Consider the following 19,886-nt stretch of genomic DNA (forward strand, 5'->3'; position numbering starts at 1 on the left):
CAATATTCCTAAAAAAAAAAAAAAAATCACATCATCAGGGGATTTTCCTTAATAGCCTCATTCACGACTCATGCGACAAAACGGAATCGATGGTTTGAGTTTAATTATACTGCCAAATGACGTCTATGTTACACTTGATCGGGGCAAAGGAAACATCAATGTAAATGAGAGCAATTTTAAAATGTCACAAATTAGAGTGAAATTCCCAAAGGATGCTGCAGGGTGGACAAAATGATAGCACCCAGAGATGCGATTTAGGCCAAGGACGTCAGCCTCTCTTCCGCTGCCCCTTGTCTCCATCAACATGAGGAGTACTGGCACTAACATTACCCTTGTGCCTGGCCAAATGGAAAGTAGCACAAACCAAAAGTCGAGGACAGCTGCCACAGAATCGCTGGGCTAGAAGTAACAAGGCTACAGAGGTGGGAAAGCAGAGTCATCAACTACCCAGCGGAGATGCTCAATCCCATTTACTGCTATTAACTCCTCATTAACCTTGTTAAACCATTCAGCACTGACACTAGGTACTTCTATCATATATACTATGATCAAAAAACTGTAAGGATGCATGACTGAAAATCAAGGAGGAGACAGAGAGAGAACAGAAGGTCACGGCAGAGAGGGGTGAAGATGAGGAAGATACAATGTGCAAGATTCATTTAAATATGAAGTTTACGGACACGTGCAAAGGTTTCATCAGCAGATTATGAGTGATCTCCTGCATGCATTAGATATAAGCGCGCTAGCTTTTCACGAGGACAGCACAGAAAGAGGCAGAACACAACTTGGGGTGTCCAGGTCCGGAAGGTCGCTGGTTCAAGTCCCATGGCTGCCATTGTGCAGATGCTAGAACAAATCAGATGGGGGTGGCAATGGTGTTGTCAACAAAAGTTGTTGATTGTGGGGGGGTTGGGTAAGCATACGATCTGTAGCCATTCCCCCAGGAAAGATCTTGCATACTCTCTCTTACGATTGGCCACGCTACCCATACCAGTTTTATGGTCCTATGTTTTATAGTCAGTGTAAATAAGGTGTTTCAGTACAAGTTCTCTGTCTGCAGGAAAGAAAAAATATATAATTTTAATGTTCCACTTTGCAATATGACTAATGCGAGATACAGCTCCCTCTTGTGGAAATTATAAATCGCTGCATGAGGATTGAAAGCAGTCGTTAAGTCAGGATTAATTAAGATCTGGATTAATTAAGATCTGGATTAATTGGGCTCAGGTATGTTTTATTAACCAGTAGTGAATTTGGTGATAATGTGCTTTGTGGGTTTTTTCAGACCCTTAGTTTTGTGTCACATACTGACCTGGAACTGCATGCTTTTAGCTTATGGTGTCCTTCTTAAATAGCATCTATCGCAGGTTTTATTTTTTTTTTATATGAACTGGCTATTTATTGCTCTCCGATATTCTGAATAAAGCAGCATTCGTGTTGTTGGGGACATTGTGTTAATTTGGCCAGTTACCATATAATCCAATTAAGGTTGGTCTCTGTATGTATCCATTTCATGTAGTTCACCACCTATAGTAAGACACCATCGTGGGAGACGGAAGAGCTTAATTTGGGGTGGGTGGGGGGAACAACTTAGGCCTAATTTAAATACAAAGGTTTATTGATTGGGGGATTACTGAACCCTAAATAAATATTGAGACCTGTTGGAAGATTATTCAAAAGGAAACAACTGGTTGTCAGAAAAGTATATATGTGTATGTTTACTCCGTAATAAATTTTACCTTTTAGTGTTTATGTCTGTATCTGTACACTCATTTTATTCACGTACAACCGTAAAACCGGTTTTGCGCAAAATATCCGAGATACAAAGTTAATGAAAGTAAATACACTTAAAATGAAAATACAGCATTTAAACTGTCTTTTAATATCACTAGTATATTTCTGTAGTGTCTTGAATGGTATGAGGAGAGTGTAAATCCGATTTATGTAAAATTAGGCTTACGTAAGGGTTTGTGAAACGGATTAGTTACGTCAGTCGAGAACTGCATACAGGCAGCCCCGGACTTACGTAAACCCGCACTTACGCAAAAACATCCGAAATATATAGATTTCACGGAAGCGCCTAAACGAAAGGGGACACAGACCGTCCGAGGCTGGGCCGGACTCCAAAAAGGCGGCAGTTCTCGGTAAACACTGCGTGTTCTCCGTTGTTTCGATATTGCGCAACTATGGGTGGCAGTAAGCGCCTTAATGAACGTAAAAGTGAATCAGTTCGTAAACGGACAGTGATCGATTTAGAATTGAAAATGAAGATCATCCGGAAATATGAAGGTGGACGAAGCTTATCGGCAATCGCACGTGAATTCGGCTTAGCTGTTTCAACCATAAACACTATAGTGAAGGATGGTGCCCGTATAAAACAGCATGTGAAAAGAGCGGCGTGTTTGAAGTCAACGATCATAACGAAGAAACGTGAAGGCGCGATTAGTGAGATGGAGAAATTATTAACGTTATGGATAGAAGACCAAATCCAGAAACGTATTCCGCTAAGCCTAGTTACCATACAGGCAAAGGCAAGAAGCCTCTTCGATGACCTTAGGAAAAAATATCCGGAAGGCACGCAGTCATTTACTGCGAGCAGTGGCTGGTTCGCGAGGTTTAAAAAGCGGGCAGGTTTCCGTAATGTTAAAGTGAACGGGGAAACCGCTGGTGCCGATGCCGGGCAAGTGGGACACTTCCCCGACTGGCTGCACAGAATCATCGAGGAAGGTCCGTATTCTTCCGAACAGGTTTTTAACGCGGGTCAGACGGCTTTATTTTGGAAGAAAATGCCGTCTCGCACATATATATCGAAACAGGAAAACACTGGATATGAAGCCTCAAATGATAGGCTGACTCTATTGCTGGGCGGAAATGCATCGGGAACCTATAAACTAAAACCACTTCTGGGTTACCCGTGTGAAAACCCGCGAGCTTTAAAAGGGGTCAGCAAGGCGACTCTGCCGGTGCATTACCGCGCCAATAGCAATGCGTGGATTACCGTGCCAGTATTTGAGGACTGGTTTGTCAATTGTTTCATTCCTGAAGTAGAAAAATATTGCAAAGAAAATGACGTTCCCTTCAACATTATGCTTATTCTGGATAATGCTCCTGGTCATCCACCCGACCTAGACGATTTTCACCCAAACGTCAAAGTTGTTTATCTTCCTCCGAATATTACATCATTAATACAGCCCATGGATCACGGCGTGATTGCAAACTTCAAGGCATATTATTTACGGGCAACTTTTGCTCAGGCAGTGGCGGCAATAGACGAAAATCTGGATGCAACACTTGTTGATTTTTGGAAATCGTACAATATTTATCACGCTATTCGGAATATTGGAAAGGCATGGGCGGAGGTTTCACAAGCATGCATGAACAGCGTTTGGGAGACACTTTGTCCACGGTTTGTCGGCGACTTCAGGGGCTTGGAAAAGGACGAGACTTTCGAGGAAGTGGGTGAAAAAATTGTCCAGCTTGGCAAGCAGTTGCAGCTGGAAGTGAGTAAGGAGGACGTGGAAGAGCTGATTGAGTCGCATAATAACGAATTATCTAATGCGGATCTCATGGAGTTGGAAGCTGCGCGAGTTGCAGAAGATGAAAGGAGCGCAGACGCGGAGCCTGAAGTTGAACCAAAACGGTTCACGGCAAAAGAGATGACAAATGCTTTTAGGGAACTGAATTCATGTTTGGCTAGGTTTGAGAAAATGGATCCGAATACGTCTCGATTCCTAAAAGTGCAAAGAATGGTAGAAGATACCTTTTGTTGCTATCGGGAGATATATGAAGAAAAGAAAAAAGCTGTACCTGTTCTTCGTACCTGTTCTAAGCCTGGAATGGAAAGTTAGTTCCCCTTACAGGTTCTGCCAAACACACTCATCTTCGAAGGGCTCTGTATTGTGTCCTGTTATTTTTGTTTCACTCTTTTGCCCACTCACTCCGTGCACGTCAATCAACCCTGCTCACGTTTCTGTGCCTGAGGGGATGCACTGATGTCAGCACACAGATACATTCACCCTGGATGGATGGAACGGCATTCCAGCTTTCGCTTGCTGCCGCACATGTTTGTGCGTATCGGCACTCTCCGTTTCCTAATTGTTTGTAAATAATGCATTTATTAACAGGGTATCTCAATGTATAGTCATTTGTATTTTTGTGTTTAAAAAAACCTACCGAAATTATTCTCTGTACAGTAGTGCTATTGTAATTTTGATAATTGATCATTAATTTCCCCAGTGTATATACCTCCTGTGAAATATATAAATCGACAGACTGTAAAAATATCCATCTAACCAAGCTAATGGTTGAATTCAGGTGATATAGTATACTTATACCACCAGCCTGGATTACACGCCAATAGAACACAAAGTAGATATTCTGTATAAAAACAATGACTAAATTATTTTCAGAGCTGTGTACGTATTTTCCATAATCTTTTTTACGTAACTGATTTTTCAACTTGTCTTTGTATTTTGTCACAATTGTTTATAAAAAAAATGCGGACAAGTAATAACATCGTAGCCCATGTGTCCTGTTTTCCTAAGTAGGTTACTCTGTCAGCAGAGGGCAGTATAGGGTAATGTACAGCTCTGGAAAAAAATGAACAATTTGTGAACGTTTGTACAACTATTATCATTAAACTTTGTTTAAACGTTTTGCCAGCTAATCATTTCAACCGAATTTCAGTGTCGAAGGCTGGTCATGTCCAGTGGCCAGATGTGAGCTATATACAGCTCTGGGAAATATTAAGAGACTACGGCAAAATTTTCAGTTTCACTCATTTCTCAATTTATGGGTAGGCACCTGAGTAAAATATACATTTTTTTTGCAAAGAGCCTGGATCTTCTCTGCTTCTCATTGATAAAGGGCTTCTTCCTTGCATTATGGGTCTCCAGTCCTGCTTCCCGGAGCCTGTTATGAACTGTCTTAGCCGTGCACCTCACACCACTTAATGTTTCCCATTCCTTTGAAGGTCACTTGAGGTCACCCTCTGATTTATGAGGCACTGCCGGATAAGTTGACGGACATCTCTGGCATTAGAAAGTCGCTTCTGCTCTCTACCTGGCTGGTTTTCTGGTTATTCCCAATGTCTCCTGCTTCACATTGTTCTTGTTTACTGCTGTCTTAGAAACTTTGAGCCTGGAAGCAGCCTGCTTGACAGTGTAGCCTTCTGACAGCAGAACCAGGATTAAACCCGGATTTATAAATGCAGATTTAAGAAAATGTGGGATGGTCTCTTAATTTTTTCTCCTCAGAGCTGTATGTATGTATTTAACACAAGTGTAAGAAATCCCGCATGATCTTTCAAGATTGTCAGTACCGTTCCAACAAAAAGGTATCTGCTGTAAAGCTTGATCCTGTTATATGTAATTTGCTTGCCATTTTTTTCCATTGTTCTTCAAAACTGATTGCATGAATCTGTCTTGAGCTATTTATATCACTCATATAAAAGTTTTCAGATTTATAAGTCGCAGATGGCTGATTGAGTGAGTCAGTCGACGCGGCTTATAAGTATCCAGACCTTGAAAAAAACCACATCCTCTCTTGGTGCAGAAGGCACGGTACTTACCCAGAATACAGCCCCCCTGCTCCCCTGAGAGAGGCAGCCGGCCTCTTTCCAGGCTGTTCTGCTCTTTCTCCTGCCATGAATAAGCCGCAGATTCAGCATGCCATGGATGTGTTGACTCGATCACCTTGCCATTTATATTCTACATTCTATACAATAGGAAATCACAATAATACCTGCAGAAATATATAGTTATCATCTTCTGCAACGGTGGTTTCATACCACGGGACCTTTCTGTGGTATGTTCTCCAAAGGCTTCGGGTGATTGGCACCCATAGCGTCAGATAGCGTCTGTAATGCCCAGACTTGTGTCCACCCCGCAGGTATATTATTTCATAGCTGAAACGTAAAAAACTGAAGCATAGCCGCCGGTTTTGTTGGAACAGTTAATCAGACTGTCAGCGGGTAGCAAGTTGTGGCAGAGAGACTCTGGAATCGAGACCTCTAAGAGACACAGTCCAAGGTGTGTTTGATACCTACCAAGTACATACTGTTAGCAAGCTTTATTTTATAAAGAAATCATCATATGAATTCACATTCTGAAGAATCTTGTGGGGTCCAGCTGGTAGCCAGCGTCAGAACCTCCAAAGAGTGGTCCAAGGAAGGCCAGCTGGTAAACTGATGATGATGAAAACCCTTTATTGCTGACGACAGGATCGTGGTGCCCAATCCTCACTCATGCATGTGGGGAGCGAAGGCTTAGCCTGTCTGGCCTGATCACACAGGAGAGCGACTGTAGCACAAATTACTGAAAAAGTTCATGCTGGTTATGATAGAAAGGTGTCGGAACACAAAGTGCATCTCAGGTTGCTGCGTATCGGGCTGCGTAGCTGCAGACCGGTCAGAGTGCCAATGCTGACCCCTGTCCACCGCCGAAAGGGTCTACAGTAGGCATGTGAGCATCAGAATTGGACCATGGAGCAGCGGAAGAAGGTGGCCTGGTCTGATGAATTACGTCTTCTGTTATATCATATACAAGTATACACCTCAATTCAACCCCATGTATAGTTAATGTTCTGTAATATATTAGGATATTGTTTGTACATTAATTATATAGTATATTATTATATATAATACATAATATACAGTACTGTGCAAAAGTCTTAGGCAGGCAAAGAAAATGATGTTCAGATTATCCTCGTGTTGGTGTAAAACTATGATATTATGCCTGTCGAAGTGTGTCAGCTTAGCCATTTCAGAACCTCTGCTAAAATCATCCTGGTATTTGCAGCGACCGTCCAGTGCAGCCATGTATTGTTTGACTTGGCCACTAGCAAACCTCATACAGCTAGTCAATCTGTCACTGACTTTTTAAACCAATATATTTAATTATTTAATTGAGCTGTTGGTGAAATTTAACAAAATCATGGAACGGCTGAGGTGCCCCTGAGGAGAAGTTTGGGAACTGAAGCGGTGTTCATCTAGCCATCCAACTAGATATCAGTAAGAAAACAGAAGAAATTATTACTAGTTTTTATTGTGTTACTCGTAATTTGCACATGTTCTAATGTTAAATTGTGTTTTTTGTTTTAAGCCAAAGTACAGTTGCTATCCAGACAAACAGCTTTAAACATTTCTTTAGACTGCCTAAGACTTTTGCACAGTACTGTATATAATATATATTGTTTGTATATTGAGGTCTTTGTACTATCAGAGCCATTCGTAATTTTGGTATTGTAATATTTGTAATATTTGTAAATTATTAGGATATTGCTTGTATATTGTTTATATATATATTGTTCTCCCCATGGGGGCGGCATGGTGGTGCAGTGGTTAGCACTGTCGCCTCACACCTCTGGGACCCGGGTTCGAGTCTCCGCCTGGGTCACATGTGTGCGGAGTTTGCATGTTCTCCCCGTGTCGTCGTGGGGTTTCCTCCGGGTACTCCGGTTTCCCCCCACAGTCCAAAGACACGCTGAGGCTAATTGGACTTGCTAAATTGCCCGTAGGAGTGCATGTGAGAGTGAATGGTGTGTGATTGTGCCCTGCGATGGGCTGGCCCCCCATCCTGGGTTGTTCCCTGCCTCGTGTCCATTGCTTGTGGGATAGGCTCCGGACCCCCCGCGACCCAATAGGATAAGCGGTTTGGAAAATGGATGGATGGATGGATGTTCTCCCCATGTCGTCGTGGGGTTTCCTCCGGGTACCCTGGTTTCCCCCCACAGTCCAAAGACACGCTGAGGCTAATTGGACTTGCTAAATTGCCCGTAGGAGTGCATGTGAGAGTGAATGGTGTGTGATTGTGCCCTGCGATGGGCTGGCCCCCCATCCTGGGTTGTTCCCTGCCTCGTGTCCATTGCTTGTCGGATAGGCTCCGGACCCCCTGCGACCCAATAGGATAAGCGGTTTGGAAAATGGATGGATTTATATAATATATATTGTTTGTATATTGAGTTCCTTGTATTAGACCCATTTGTAATTTTGGTATTGTAATATTTGTATTATTTGTTATTGGTATTTAACTTCTTAATTATTCTTCATTCTTAATTACTGTCCAGGAGCAACTGTAACCATATAATTTCCTCAGGGATCAATAAAGTATTCTGAGTCTGAATAGACAGCCAGGTGTGTGTGTGTGTGTGTGTCGTTTACATGGGGGAGAGATGGCACGAGGATGCACTACAGGAAGAAGGCAGGCCGGCAGAGGCAGCGTGATGCTCTGGCCGATGTTCTGCTGGGAAACCTTGGGCCCTGACCTTCATGCGGATGTTACTTTGACACCTACCACCTACCTAAACATTATTGCAGACCAAGGGCACCCCTTTATGTCACTGGCATTCCCATACGGCAGTGCCCTTTTTCAGCAGGATAATGCACCCTGCCGCACTGCAAAGATTTATTCAGGAATGGTTTGAGGAACATGAGAGAGAATCCAAGGTGTCGACTTGACCTCCAAATTCCCCAGATTGCAATCCAATCAAGCATCTGTGGGATGTGCTGGACAAACAGCATCGAGCATCTGCATGCTTCTCACTGCCGCTGGACCTGAGCTGGACAAGCAGAGTGCAGTTCTGATAGTATTCAGAGGTGGTGATGTGGCACGTGGAGTTACTCAGCGTCTCTCTGACGGCCAGGCAGCAGGACACAGTCCCCCCCCCCCCGGGTGTGATGTGGTACGTGCACTTACTCAGCATCTCTTTGGCGGCCAGGCGGCAGGACACATTACCCCCCCCTCCCCCCCGGGTGTGTCAAGGTGGTGATGTGGCACGTGGAGTTACTCAGCGTCTCTCTGGCGGCCAGGCGGCAGGACACAGTCACCCCCCCCCCCGGGTATCAGAGGTGCTGATGTGGCACATGGATTTGTGGGCACAGAGACAACATGCGGTCATGCAGCAGGTCACAGGGTAGGCGAGTCTCCACACAGTCTGGGTGCGGCATTCAGCAGCTGTTGGGTGCCACAGCTGCCCCCCCATGCCTTTAGGGAAGAATCCAGAACAAGCGGCGTCTCCTGTCAATCACTGCACTCAGGGGAGGGAATTCCACAGTTTATTGGGCTGCAGTGTGAAGCGTGTCAGTGAGCAGCGCGGATTCCTCGTAAAGGGCCCCCTGCTGAAAGCTGCATTGCCAGCTGGCCATAAATCATTTCAGCTACCGGCCCTGAAGGTGCAGCCCTGTGACGCTCATCGGGCCCAGCCTGGGGGTGTGCTCCTGTCCCCTGCTGGAGTGCGGGGTGTGTCCAGGACCCCCCGCCCTGAACACACCCTTTTTGCCACTATATTAAGAAGGAGCACCAGGCTTTTGGGTCATTTGCCATCCAGCTGTCTTTGCACTGCCTCGGTGACTGCAAGCTTGACAACATGTCTCTGTATTTGTCCTCATCTAGGGTGTCCAGTGGGGGTGGCCTAGGCTTCTCTGGAGGGATGGGAGGTGCTGGTTTGGGCCTGGGTTCCAGGTTGGGTCTGGGTTTTGGGGCAGGTGCTGGTATGGGTGCAGGGTTAGCTCTGGGAACTGGGCTTGGATTTGGCCTCGGCCTGGGTGGTGGAGCTGGGGCAGGGGCAGGGGCAGGGGTGGGTGGATCTGCCCTGGTTCCCAGCGCAGCTTTCACCATGGGCCGCACCCTCGCAGCAGGTGGCCTGAGCGCTGGATCCGCCATGGTGGCTGGACCAGCCTTGGGCCCCATGCTGGCCCCTGTGCTCACCCGGGAGGCAGAGAAGCACACGCTCTCCGGGCTGAATGACCGCTTCTCCTCGTACATGGCTAAGGTGCGGGCGCTGCAGCAGGAGAACGTCGCCCTGGAGGCCAAGCTCTCGCAGCTGACCGGAGGGGCAGACATGTCCCCCGAGAGCTCGAGCACCTCCACGGCGGAGTACGAGGCCCAGCTAAGTGAGTACCGCAACACCCTGGAGAACCTCACTCTGGACACCATCAAGCTGGAGATCGAGCTGGACAACATCCGTGGCACGGCTCACGAACTAAAGGCCAAGTAGGTGTCCGTCCATGTCCGTGTCGATGAGCATTGCGTTGGTTTAGGTGGTATGTGTGGGAATGCTCCGACTTGAGCTGAAGATCTCTTTATGCAGCTAGAACTATTTGATTCGTCGATCAAATCGCCTCAGCACTTCCAGAACATCTGAAGCTGTTTTCTTTGTCTTGCAGGCTGGATTTTGAGCAGGGTGTGAAGTTTCAGCTGGAATCTGACATCAGTTCCATGAAGAGGGTAAGAAACAAAAAACTGAAGGGGTGGCACACTGACAACTAGGAAAGTGGATGCAGTCCAGAACAGGATTAAACACTGACTGTGTAACAGACTATTGAAACGAAGGGGTCCCTTTCCTTCCCCAGGACGTCGAGACAGCATCCGACCTCCGCATTGACCTGGACGCCAAGCTGGCCAGCCTGAGAAACGAACTGGACTTTGTCACCAAGACTCAGGAAGAGGTAAGGAACATTCTAGAGGGATCTTTTCCTAGTGCTGAGCAGACATTGGCGATGAACAGGATTTGTTTCACTGAAACATTTTTGTCTTGTTTTGTGTAACTCAGAGTTTCGATTGCTGCTCATGCATCATTTCTCAGCTCCTGTGACCTGTTGAGTCTTTATCGCCCCCGAGTCGGGAGATCATATCAGTTATGATACCGAAACTCCTGTCGGTTCCTCCCTGTGCCATTTAGGAGCTGTCGACACTGCAGGCTAAGTTGGGCACCACCTCTATGGAGAAGTCGGTGTCCATGATTGCAGTGGATACCGGCAAATCCTTCGATATCTCCGCGGCTCTCAATAAGATGAGGACGGAGTATGAGAAGTCGGTACAGCAGCACCGCGAAGAGGCTGACGCTTACTACAAGCTCAAGGTACCGTCCAGCTCCTCTGTCCCGCTGATCACTCTGTCTGCTCTTGTGATCTCGCTACAGATGCTCCTACAGATGGTTACGAAAGTTCGATTTTATGATGATCCGGTAGTGGTGCACATTCAGTAGTCAGCTTTGAATTACGATCTGCCCCTGGGCTAATGATATACTCTACCATACTATTTACTGATGCCGCACGATGGCAGCATCCACACAGCCACGCTTCCAGTCTCAGTAGTGATCACGAGGGTAAAAATATAATGGAGTGTTTAACAACATATCATACAGGGTTTTTTTCTGAGTTTAAACTTGCATTTATTTATTTTCTTTTCAATTTCTGGTACTTAGTTACAGAAATGATTTACTTAATCACAGATGATTATCTATCTATCTATCTATCTATCTATCTATCTATCTATCTATCTATCTATCTATCTATCTATCTATTTGAGTGCCGTTTCATTAACTACGCTGCAGTGCAAAGGAAAAACATCAAGGCTGCACATTTTATCAAAACTGACCTATATCGGGTTTCTTAGGCACCGTTTTATCTCATGACTAAATATTTTACTTCAGCTATGCGTAGTTTTGAAGAAAACACTGTCATTTATCTACCTACTGCACAAGCCGGTGGACAGTCAAAAAAATTTTTGTGTCAGTGTAGTTACTCCGTTTTGCCTTTAGACGGCAGTAAAGTGTCCTAACTTTTATATCCACTCTCCTCAGTTATGACTACTGGCACCCCCAGGGGCTCTACATAATTTATAAATCATTCATAATCAATCTGATTGCTGTGTGCTGTCCAGCTTCCGTAACAATAACCTAGGTCTCTTCTCCCTGCTCGTGATCCTTTTCAGTAATTTACGCTCCATCTGTAAAACCTGCTTGTGTGGATGCTGTGGTTGGCTTTGAATGCTTTTTCAAACTATACATGACTTACCATTGTCTAGCCCATGCAGCAATTGCTCTTTTGATCGCTCTTTGGTAATAAGGCTCAGATTAAATTAGGTTAGCTTCATCAATCCCAGCATAGGGTCGAGGGTTACACGATGCTAAAATTTGCGCGGCACGGATTTTGCTTGACAGATGGAGGAGATGCAGATGGTGACAGCAAAGAGCTCGGAGGCCATTTCCTCGGCCAAGGCGGAGATCGGCGCCGCCCGGAAGGAGCTACAGAGCCTCACTCTGGAGCTGCAAAGTCTGGCGTCTGCTGTAAGTCTCTCCTCACACTGCATGCGCCGGTCTCCCCTGTACGCGCTGCGTAGGATATTTAGCCGTTGTGTTATGAGGTTAAGGCTAAAGAAAGGGGAAAGCCAATGCTACATAAATATGTATAATGTGTTTCTGATGAAATAAAAGGCACTTTGAACCATACAGCAGCTGTTAAAAGAATTGTTACAAAAGCCCAACTAACTGGCACTTTATAATCAGCTAGAAACCCCTTAAATTTCCACGTATGACTAGTTAACACAAGGCAGACGTGCAAGCGAACTCTCTCTGTCTCTCATTCGCACGGACTTATGTTTCTGTTTCTATCAAGGGGGTTTCAGACTAAGCCAGGAAAGTCCTCTCCTTTTTCAGAGTGCGTAGAGATGAAGACATTTCACAGCAACATTCATTAGCGTTTTAAAAGAAGTATGATTCAGTCAGTTTAGGCACGAAGCTTGATCTATATCAAGTTAGAACTGGCACGCAGGGAGCTGCCAGAAAATGGTTAGGTGGGGGCCTGAGCTGACACAGTGGTTCCCTCGAAAACACTGCCTCCTTCCCCACCGAGCAGGTCAGGTTGTGACTTATGATTGGCTGAAGGTGAGTTAGGGTGGGAGTATGCTCAAAAAACCTTTCGAAATAAAAGTCATAGAAACTAAGGGTTTTCAACATAAGTAGTATCAGGGAAATATTCTTGACAAATTCTTACTTGGCAGCCTGAACTATTGAGTCTAACACTGTATTTAAACTAAACGTGTCTTATATTATTGCAGAATAAATGCAACTGTCTGCCTTAGTTTTGTTATGGTTTTGATTAAAAAAATTTGTTTAACTTTTTTTTTTTAATTCATTTTTACCTTATTTTCAATTATCATTTGAAATCCAGTTTAATTAAATTTTGAATGTGGTTTTATTAGTTTTTATTTTCCTTTAAAGATGATGCTGACCTGTTCTGTCGCAATGAAGAGAGAGCTGAGCCAGAAGGCGAAGCCCTCGATTTGCCAGTAGATCTACGTTCCTTCCCTCCCCTATGGTCATGAGCTCTGGGTAGTGACTGAAAGAGTGAGATTGCAGATACAAGCGGCAGAAATGAGTTTCCTCCATGGGGTGTCTGGGCTCAGCCTTAGAGAGACGGTGAAGAGCTCAGTCACTGCTCCTCTACATGAAAAGGAGCCATCTGAGGTGGTTCAGGCATCTACTTAGGATGCTTCCTGGACGGCTCCCTTTCAGGCATGTCCAACCAGGAGGTCCCGGGGCAGACCCAGGACACGCTGGAGAGATTATTTCTCTCGGCTGGCCTGGGAACACCTGGGTGCAGATGGAGGAGGTGGCTGGTGAGAGGGAGGTCTGGGCATCCCTGCTTAGACTGCTGCCCCTGTGACCCGACCCCGGCAGAAAATGATGAATGGATGGATGGTTTTGGTTTTCGTTAGCGATGATAGCCCTGCCCTTTTCCCTTGAGCTGTTGTAATGCAGGCAGTTGCCCTTCTCTGTCCCCTTCCCACAGAACATGAGCCTCGAGCAGAGTCTCGCAGAAGCTCAGGCCCAGTCCAGCGTAGGAGTGGCCGACTACCAGGCCCAGATCGCCAGCCTGACGTCGGCCATCGAGGTGGCCAAGGCCGACCTGCACAAACAGATCCTCGCCTATCAGGAGCTCTTGGACGTCAAGCTGGCCCTGGATGTGGAAATCTCCACCTACAGAAAACTGCTGGAGGGAAATGATATCAAGTGAGCCTCTGCGTATCTGAATTGGCGTATGTGGTCAGCAGGTTAGCAGTGACTTGTTTTCAGGCGCTGGGGACAGGATCAATTAATTTGCCGGTACTTGATATTTTGCATTGCTGAATGCGCTGGATGAACTGTGCTGTGATTGTGCAACTGGGCTATTTTTAACTTCTAAATGGTGTCTGACTTTTAGGTTGCCAGATTCATCCTTATCAGATTCCTCATACAGCTTCACAGGTAAGGCAATGTGCAACATACAAAGAAAAACGCACATACATACACAGTATTAAAAAAAAAAAAACTATAACAAAAAGCATATAAGTAGTGCACAACTCCGGATATGCAGTGAAAATCTCACAGCTAGTGTTCAGCCGAGATGGTTATTTCTGTCTGCACGGACAGGTCATTGGCATCTTTCTGTACCTGTTGTATTCAGTCTTAAATGAAACCTCTTGCACAGATGAATAGTAAACCTTTTAATGGCTAACAAGCCACAATAGTAGTTTGCGAAAATTCTACAATGACTTTCGGTTGCCTTGTGGTTTTTCGTTGTGGTGTTCATCTTCCTACTAGAGTTCAGTTTCTCCAGTCAGTTTCACTGGGGCTGTGGAAAATGAAACATGTGGCACTCACATGTACTCTGACACGCACACTCACCTACACATAGACAAGTTATATTAGAGACTGGCAGTGATACTGAGAGCAGAGGTCATGTGACTCGCTGGACAAGAGGCCCATTAACAAGCGCCCAATGGCAGTTCCTCTCTCTGAGCCCCATGGTAGGGTTAGGGGGCTCAGGTGGGGTGGGGGGGGGGGGTGTGAGGAGTGTGGGGGGGTCCTCGCTCACCTGCGCTGTTCCCTCTCGCAGGGTGTGACCTCCCCCAATCCAGCACCCCCCTGCCCAGCCTCTGGAGAGAGGCTAACTAAACGCCCCCCGCAGGCAAGTGAGAGAACAGCAGCTTTCGGTGCGCTGAGCAGGGCACCATATCCTACACACTCATGAAATGTCACGCAGTGTGAGCAGCGCTGTGGAAGCGCCATTACGTAGCGTACAACAGCGCTAAGCGTTAGGAAGACAGAAGTGAGACTCTCCAGGTTACCCCGCACAGCAGCAGGACGGATATGAAGCCGTCATCCTGCAACACTCACAGCCATAATCCATGATCCGCTTTTCAAAGTTACTCTTCACCATCGTGGCAGGGACACAGGAAGTAATGAAGTCTGTCCTCGGCTCTGTCTGGCATGACCTCTTTTTTTCTTTCTAGTGGGAAGTGGAGGGATACAGGTTAAGGAAATCATCACAGGTAAGGGCAAGGGGCACCATTCCGGCATCTCTGATGCTACCTAACTGGCTGGCCAACCGGCCATTTCTCAGTGGCGCTCTTACGCAGCTCCTTTATTGGTAGACGGCCCCAGATGCCTCTGAGTTCTCACGGGCGATGGCTGCAGTTATTTCAATGTTCCTGTTCTGCCTTTTCTCCTTCTGTAGACCACACTGAAACTTCTCTCCTGTCGGACGCGGATTAGGCGCGATCCATCCCTTTGGGTGTCGGTGGGAACGTTCCGACACGACCAGCCATGTGACTCTGCCCCCCTCCAGGCCACTGCTGAATAAACAGCTTGAACATGCCTCTCCACGTGTCCCTTTCATTTTTTGATGGTTTACTAGATGATGGTTGATCGCACCAATTCAACAGGGATCAATGCTAAGCAAATGCAAAGTCAAAATCGATGTTACTCACGGTGCTATAGAGGAATGGGGTGGCGTGGTGATTAGCACTGTTACCGCACACCTTCGCCATGGCATTGCATGTTCTCCCCGTGTCGTCGTGGGGTTTCCTCCAGGTTCTCCAGTTTTCCCCCACAGTCCGAAAACATGCTAAGGTGAACTGGAGTTTCCAAATTGTTTGTAAATGGTTGTGTGTGTGTGTGTGTGTGTGTGTGTGTGTGTGTGTGTGTGTGTGTGTGTGCCCTACATTGGGCTGGTGTCCCGTCCTCGGTTATTGCCTGCCTTGTATGTGTGGGCTCCGGGATAGACTTTGTGACCCTGAATAGGTCACGACAGTATAGAAAAAGTATGGACGGAAGGACGGACAAACTGACGGATGGATGGATGGATGGATAGATTGATGGATGATATATGGACAAACTGACGGATGGATGGATGGATGGATGGATATAGAGGGATTTACGGGGTTGTAGTGGAGATACAGTAGCAGCTTCTTTGGGGAACTGTCTAATGGTATCGGTGATCCCAATATGATAATGCTGTAAGGAAGGTAGAGGGCAGGTGGACATGTGTGTAAGTCAGAGTCACTCCTTCATGTTCCTCAATGCTACTGTTTTAATTTCTATAATAAATTTTGGTTTAGTTACAATTTATAGTCATATATGTGCAGGTGAGACAGATCACACCTGTTAGGGATGCGGCCATTGACTTAATCTGGAATCAGTCATTTAATTTAGAGAATGATTGCAAACGTATATTGGCTTGGTTTCCCACATGGCACTGCACGCTCTCATTATACATTAGGATGTTTCCATTGGCTGAAATCAGTCGTGTTTTGCCCCATCTCACTGCACGCAGACAAAAAAAACACAAAAACTTCTTCTTCTGCTTTTTTTGTCTTTTTTTGCCTCATGGGCTGCACTGCTGACGCGTGCGCGTGACCTGTGGGAAGACAATAGAAAGTTCACAAATAACAGACACAATTTTCCCACAGAATAGGTCAGATGACCAAGATCCCTCTAAATTTGTGGACCCCCCTCTCAGCCTTGGACATGATGTTCGGTGTCTTCTGTCTATAGTAAGAAGAATTTCTAAGCTGATTCCAAAATGAGGGGGCAGTGTGTCTGTGGCCGGAAGGCTGTTGGTTCAAACCCCAGGGTCGGCTGGGTGATTTCCATGTTGGGCCACTTAGCGAGGCCTCTAACCACCAGTCACTCCAGGGAATGGCTGGGTCGACAGGTGGCTTATGTCTGCAACTTTCCTTTGCATGCAAGGTAACTTACAGCCATGCCATTTTGCCAGGAAAGTCTAAGGAGTCATCGCAGTGCGTGACACAGTGACTGTGCGTCTCTGAGTTGTTTCCGTCCATGTGTGCATGTACGCACTTGTGGTTGCTTCACATACTGTGGTCAAGACATATCATGCAAACCGCCAGAATATGAAAATCATACCACAAAAGAGCTACATATTTAATCATATCAATGTAGCGACTGTTATGACAGAAAGTGCAAAAGCAGAGAGGCTGAGCCGGGAACTGAGTACATCATACTGCCGGAGTATTTCTATAGCCAGAGAGCAGAGGGTCCATTTATCCAGCATCAGAGTCAGGAATACATACAAAGAAAATGCAGAATCTATTTATCTGGATAGTAAGTGTACATAGCAAGTGTAACTTAGCATTAGGACATATGCAAATGAACAGTAACCCAGACAACACTAATAGGAATTTCTTTTCTCTTCAAAGTTACTAGTATCTTGTGGGTTGGCGAGATAAACAGAGTTTCAGTTCCCAAACGTCTCCTCAGGGGCACCCCAGCCTTTCCATGTGTTTGTTAGATTTCACCACCACTGCAATGAGTTATTTGGTTAAATATCTCGATGAGGTATTGATCAGTGATACAAGGTGTGCTGGAGGGCGAGTGGATGGAAGGCGTCTCTGAATCAGGTTCACAAACATCTAACACCTTCTGTAGTTACTCACATCCAAGGACTCGGGGCTACATCAGAGGTGGAGATTGTCCTTGAATTGGCACAGCATCTGTGCACATTTCGTCGAGTGGTGGAGGTTGAGGGGGGACGGATCAATCGTGTGTCAGTACACTTGCGGACCGTGGCCCACAAATTGAATACCCCTGATTTAAGGCATATATTCACTACAAAATACATGTGGGTGAATAAGGGACTGATATGTTTGGTAGGGATCACATTACACATGGGCCTGTTGGTCTGTCTGAACCTTAGAACGTTTTTGGTGTCACATGCAAGAATGTGGATTTAACCAGTAATCAATGGGAATATAATCTGGTTGCCTTCTTCCTCTTGTCGCTCTGCAGGTACAAACAAGTATGATGTCAGCGGCTGGAGGGGATTCTGTGTCCTCGCCTGGGGAGTCCCACACGAGCAGCCTGCTGTGCGATGACAGCTCGGGGGTGTCAGCAGGCCAGACACAGCTGGATCGAGCTGGTGGCGGACAAGCACGGCGGCGGACGGGGGAACAGTTGGCACAATCAAAAACGAAAATACAGAGATACGTGGCACCCAAAAGGGGGAAGACAGATAGAACTGCAGGACTGGATTTTATGCTGAGCTGATTGCAACACAAACAGTGTGTCATTCACCGAACCTAGACAACCTTCCTTTTCATTTACAAACTAATCATAGGGGAAATTCTGCACTGCGCAGTCAGTCTTGCTTTGTTTTGGTACCTGGCCATAAACTTCCTCTTTCTACGCATCTCCTTCTGCTCTCTGCCGCATCGTTGATGTGACCCTGACATAATAACTGATGTCAGAAGTGTCACCACTGCACATTTGTTTACAGTATTATACACCAGCACCCATAGTTTAAATATAGATGGAGCCCAGCATAGTCTAGCTCCGCCTCCTTACGTCCAAAATCGCACCTTGTCCAAGCACAGCTCCGCATCCTTCAACGTTAACTTTTTTTTCTTGATGTTCCAAAATTTTGTAAAAGATTTGACATGAACGGCTTAATAAAAGGTCAGGTTTGCGCTAAAAATCTTGTATTATCATCTGCCTTAAATGATAATGTTCATTATTAGTTCTGACTTCACCAGATTGTTTCTCGAGTGATTGAGATATTCCTACATGACACCTTGATGGATGGATGGATGGGATGAAATGGAGTCCTCCAACCACTGGCAGAGATCTCTGAAGCCCTTCCTAAAAAACCCTTTTTAAAGAACCATGAGATGGCCCCAGCGCTGGTCTTTGTTGCTTCGTCAGAAGACTTATGTCTTCACCTCTAAAACATCTAAACATCTATTCAACTTTCCAGCTCTGTGAATATGGCAGAATGACAAAAGCAAGACAAAAATAATAAACATTCAGCCCTGGACTTTGGGGTCCCCCATGCCCCCAGGGTAAATCTTGCTGATGGGGGGTGAGCCACCCAATGAATTTAGCCAAGTGTGTGTGTGTGTGTGTGGCGGGGGGGGGGCAATCCTGCCATGCACTGCTTAAATATAAGCAAGATTATTTTGCCTGAAACATTGCACCGATCTTCAAATACACGTAAGAAACTCTGTTATAAACCACTGCGATGACACCTATGTTAATGCGTGTTCTGAACTGTCTTCTTTGCTTCTGAAGGTAACACAAATCTCTCGCTGAAAGAAAATTAATCTGAGGTGATGCCAAGGGGTTATTTGAGCAGGAAAAGTGCCTTCAGTGGGAAGAGGAGACAGAACACGTTCATTGATGTGTAGATGAGGACATCAGAGGGAGTAGGAGTGTAACTGACTGGTACATGAGTGTTATATGGCAGCAGTCAGGCATTCATCTCCTGAGAGATCATAAAAATCAGAGGTAGACCAAAGCACTGGAGAATGACACTGGATATGTGGATTCTGTGATGAAGAGGTGATGGCGTTCAGCATTCCTAGGTGAAGACACCTCAATTTCTGCGAGGAAATACGATCAGTTCAGTGAAAGGAACTGTTGAGACTTGTTAGGCTGAAGAAGAATTTTTGTTGTTCTGTTTGTGGTCCAGCTGAGGCTGTAATGTGACCAGGTGAAAATGGATTTGAGGCTTTCATTGTTCTCACCCGTTGCCCGTCAAAGAACACAAAATGAAAGCAAGTATGGACATCTTCTCGTGTTAAATATTTCATTATCACTTTTTCCTCCATGGTCATGCTCAAACTTAAGTAATCTCCATATAATAGTGGGATGCCGAGCAATTCTAACAACCAGTATTCGATTGGCAGAGAACCTGAGAGCTTTGAGGAGAATATCCCCAGAGCTGAGTTGGGGTGAGTTTTAATCCCTGTGAAACAGAGAATTAAATAGCTCTTGTGGGGGTCTGGCTCATTTGAGGGTGTGGCTCCAATGAGGATGTGTCCCCTGTG

The 19,886-nt window shown here is 45.7% G+C and overlaps 1 protein-coding gene across 2 annotated transcripts; it reads left to right on the plus strand.

Moving 5' to 3' along the window:
- The first annotated feature begins 9,298 nt into the window (after positions 1–9,298).
- On the plus strand, positions 9,299–15,418 carry zgc:136930 (uncharacterized protein LOC563946 homolog). 2 transcript variants are annotated; one of them, XM_049002090.1, is made up of 9 exons: positions 9,299–9,989; positions 10,163–10,223; positions 10,349–10,444; positions 10,678–10,857; positions 11,941–12,066; positions 13,571–13,791; positions 13,982–14,025; positions 15,054–15,092; positions 15,278–15,418. In XM_049002090.1, the coding sequence occupies exons 1-9, from the start codon at positions 9,364–9,366 to the stop codon at positions 15,313–15,315; spliced, it is 1,431 nt and encodes a 476-aa protein (XP_048858047.1). In that variant the 5' UTR covers positions 9,299–9,363; the 3' UTR covers positions 15,316–15,418. The 2 variants fall into 2 exon arrangements, with proteins under 2 accessions (XP_048858047.1, XP_048858048.1); XM_049002091.1 differs by lacking the exons at positions 15,054–15,092; positions 15,278–15,418 and adding an exon at positions 14,657–15,001.
- The last annotated feature ends 4,468 nt before the right edge of the window (positions 15,419–19,886 follow it).

This window comes from Brienomyrus brachyistius, unplaced genomic scaffold (assembly GCF_023856365.1).
Source record: "Brienomyrus brachyistius isolate T26 unplaced genomic scaffold, BBRACH_0.4 scaffold64, whole genome shotgun sequence".
NCBI classification, from domain to species: Eukaryota; Metazoa; Chordata; class Actinopteri; order Osteoglossiformes; family Mormyridae; genus Brienomyrus; species Brienomyrus brachyistius.

Coding starts and splice junctions, on each gene's coding strand:
- zgc:136930 (XM_049002090.1), top strand. CDS start 9,364: ATGTCTCTGTATTTGTCCTCATCTAGGGTGTCCAGTGGGGGTGGCCTA. Junction 14,026..15,053: donor TTCCTCATACAGCTTCACAG/GTAAGGCAATGT, acceptor TTTTCTTTCTAG/TGGGAAGTGGAGGGATACAG. Junction 15,093..15,277: donor GGTTAAGGAAATCATCACAG/GTAAGGGCAAGG, acceptor CTCCTTCTGTAG/ACCACACTGAAACTTCTCTC.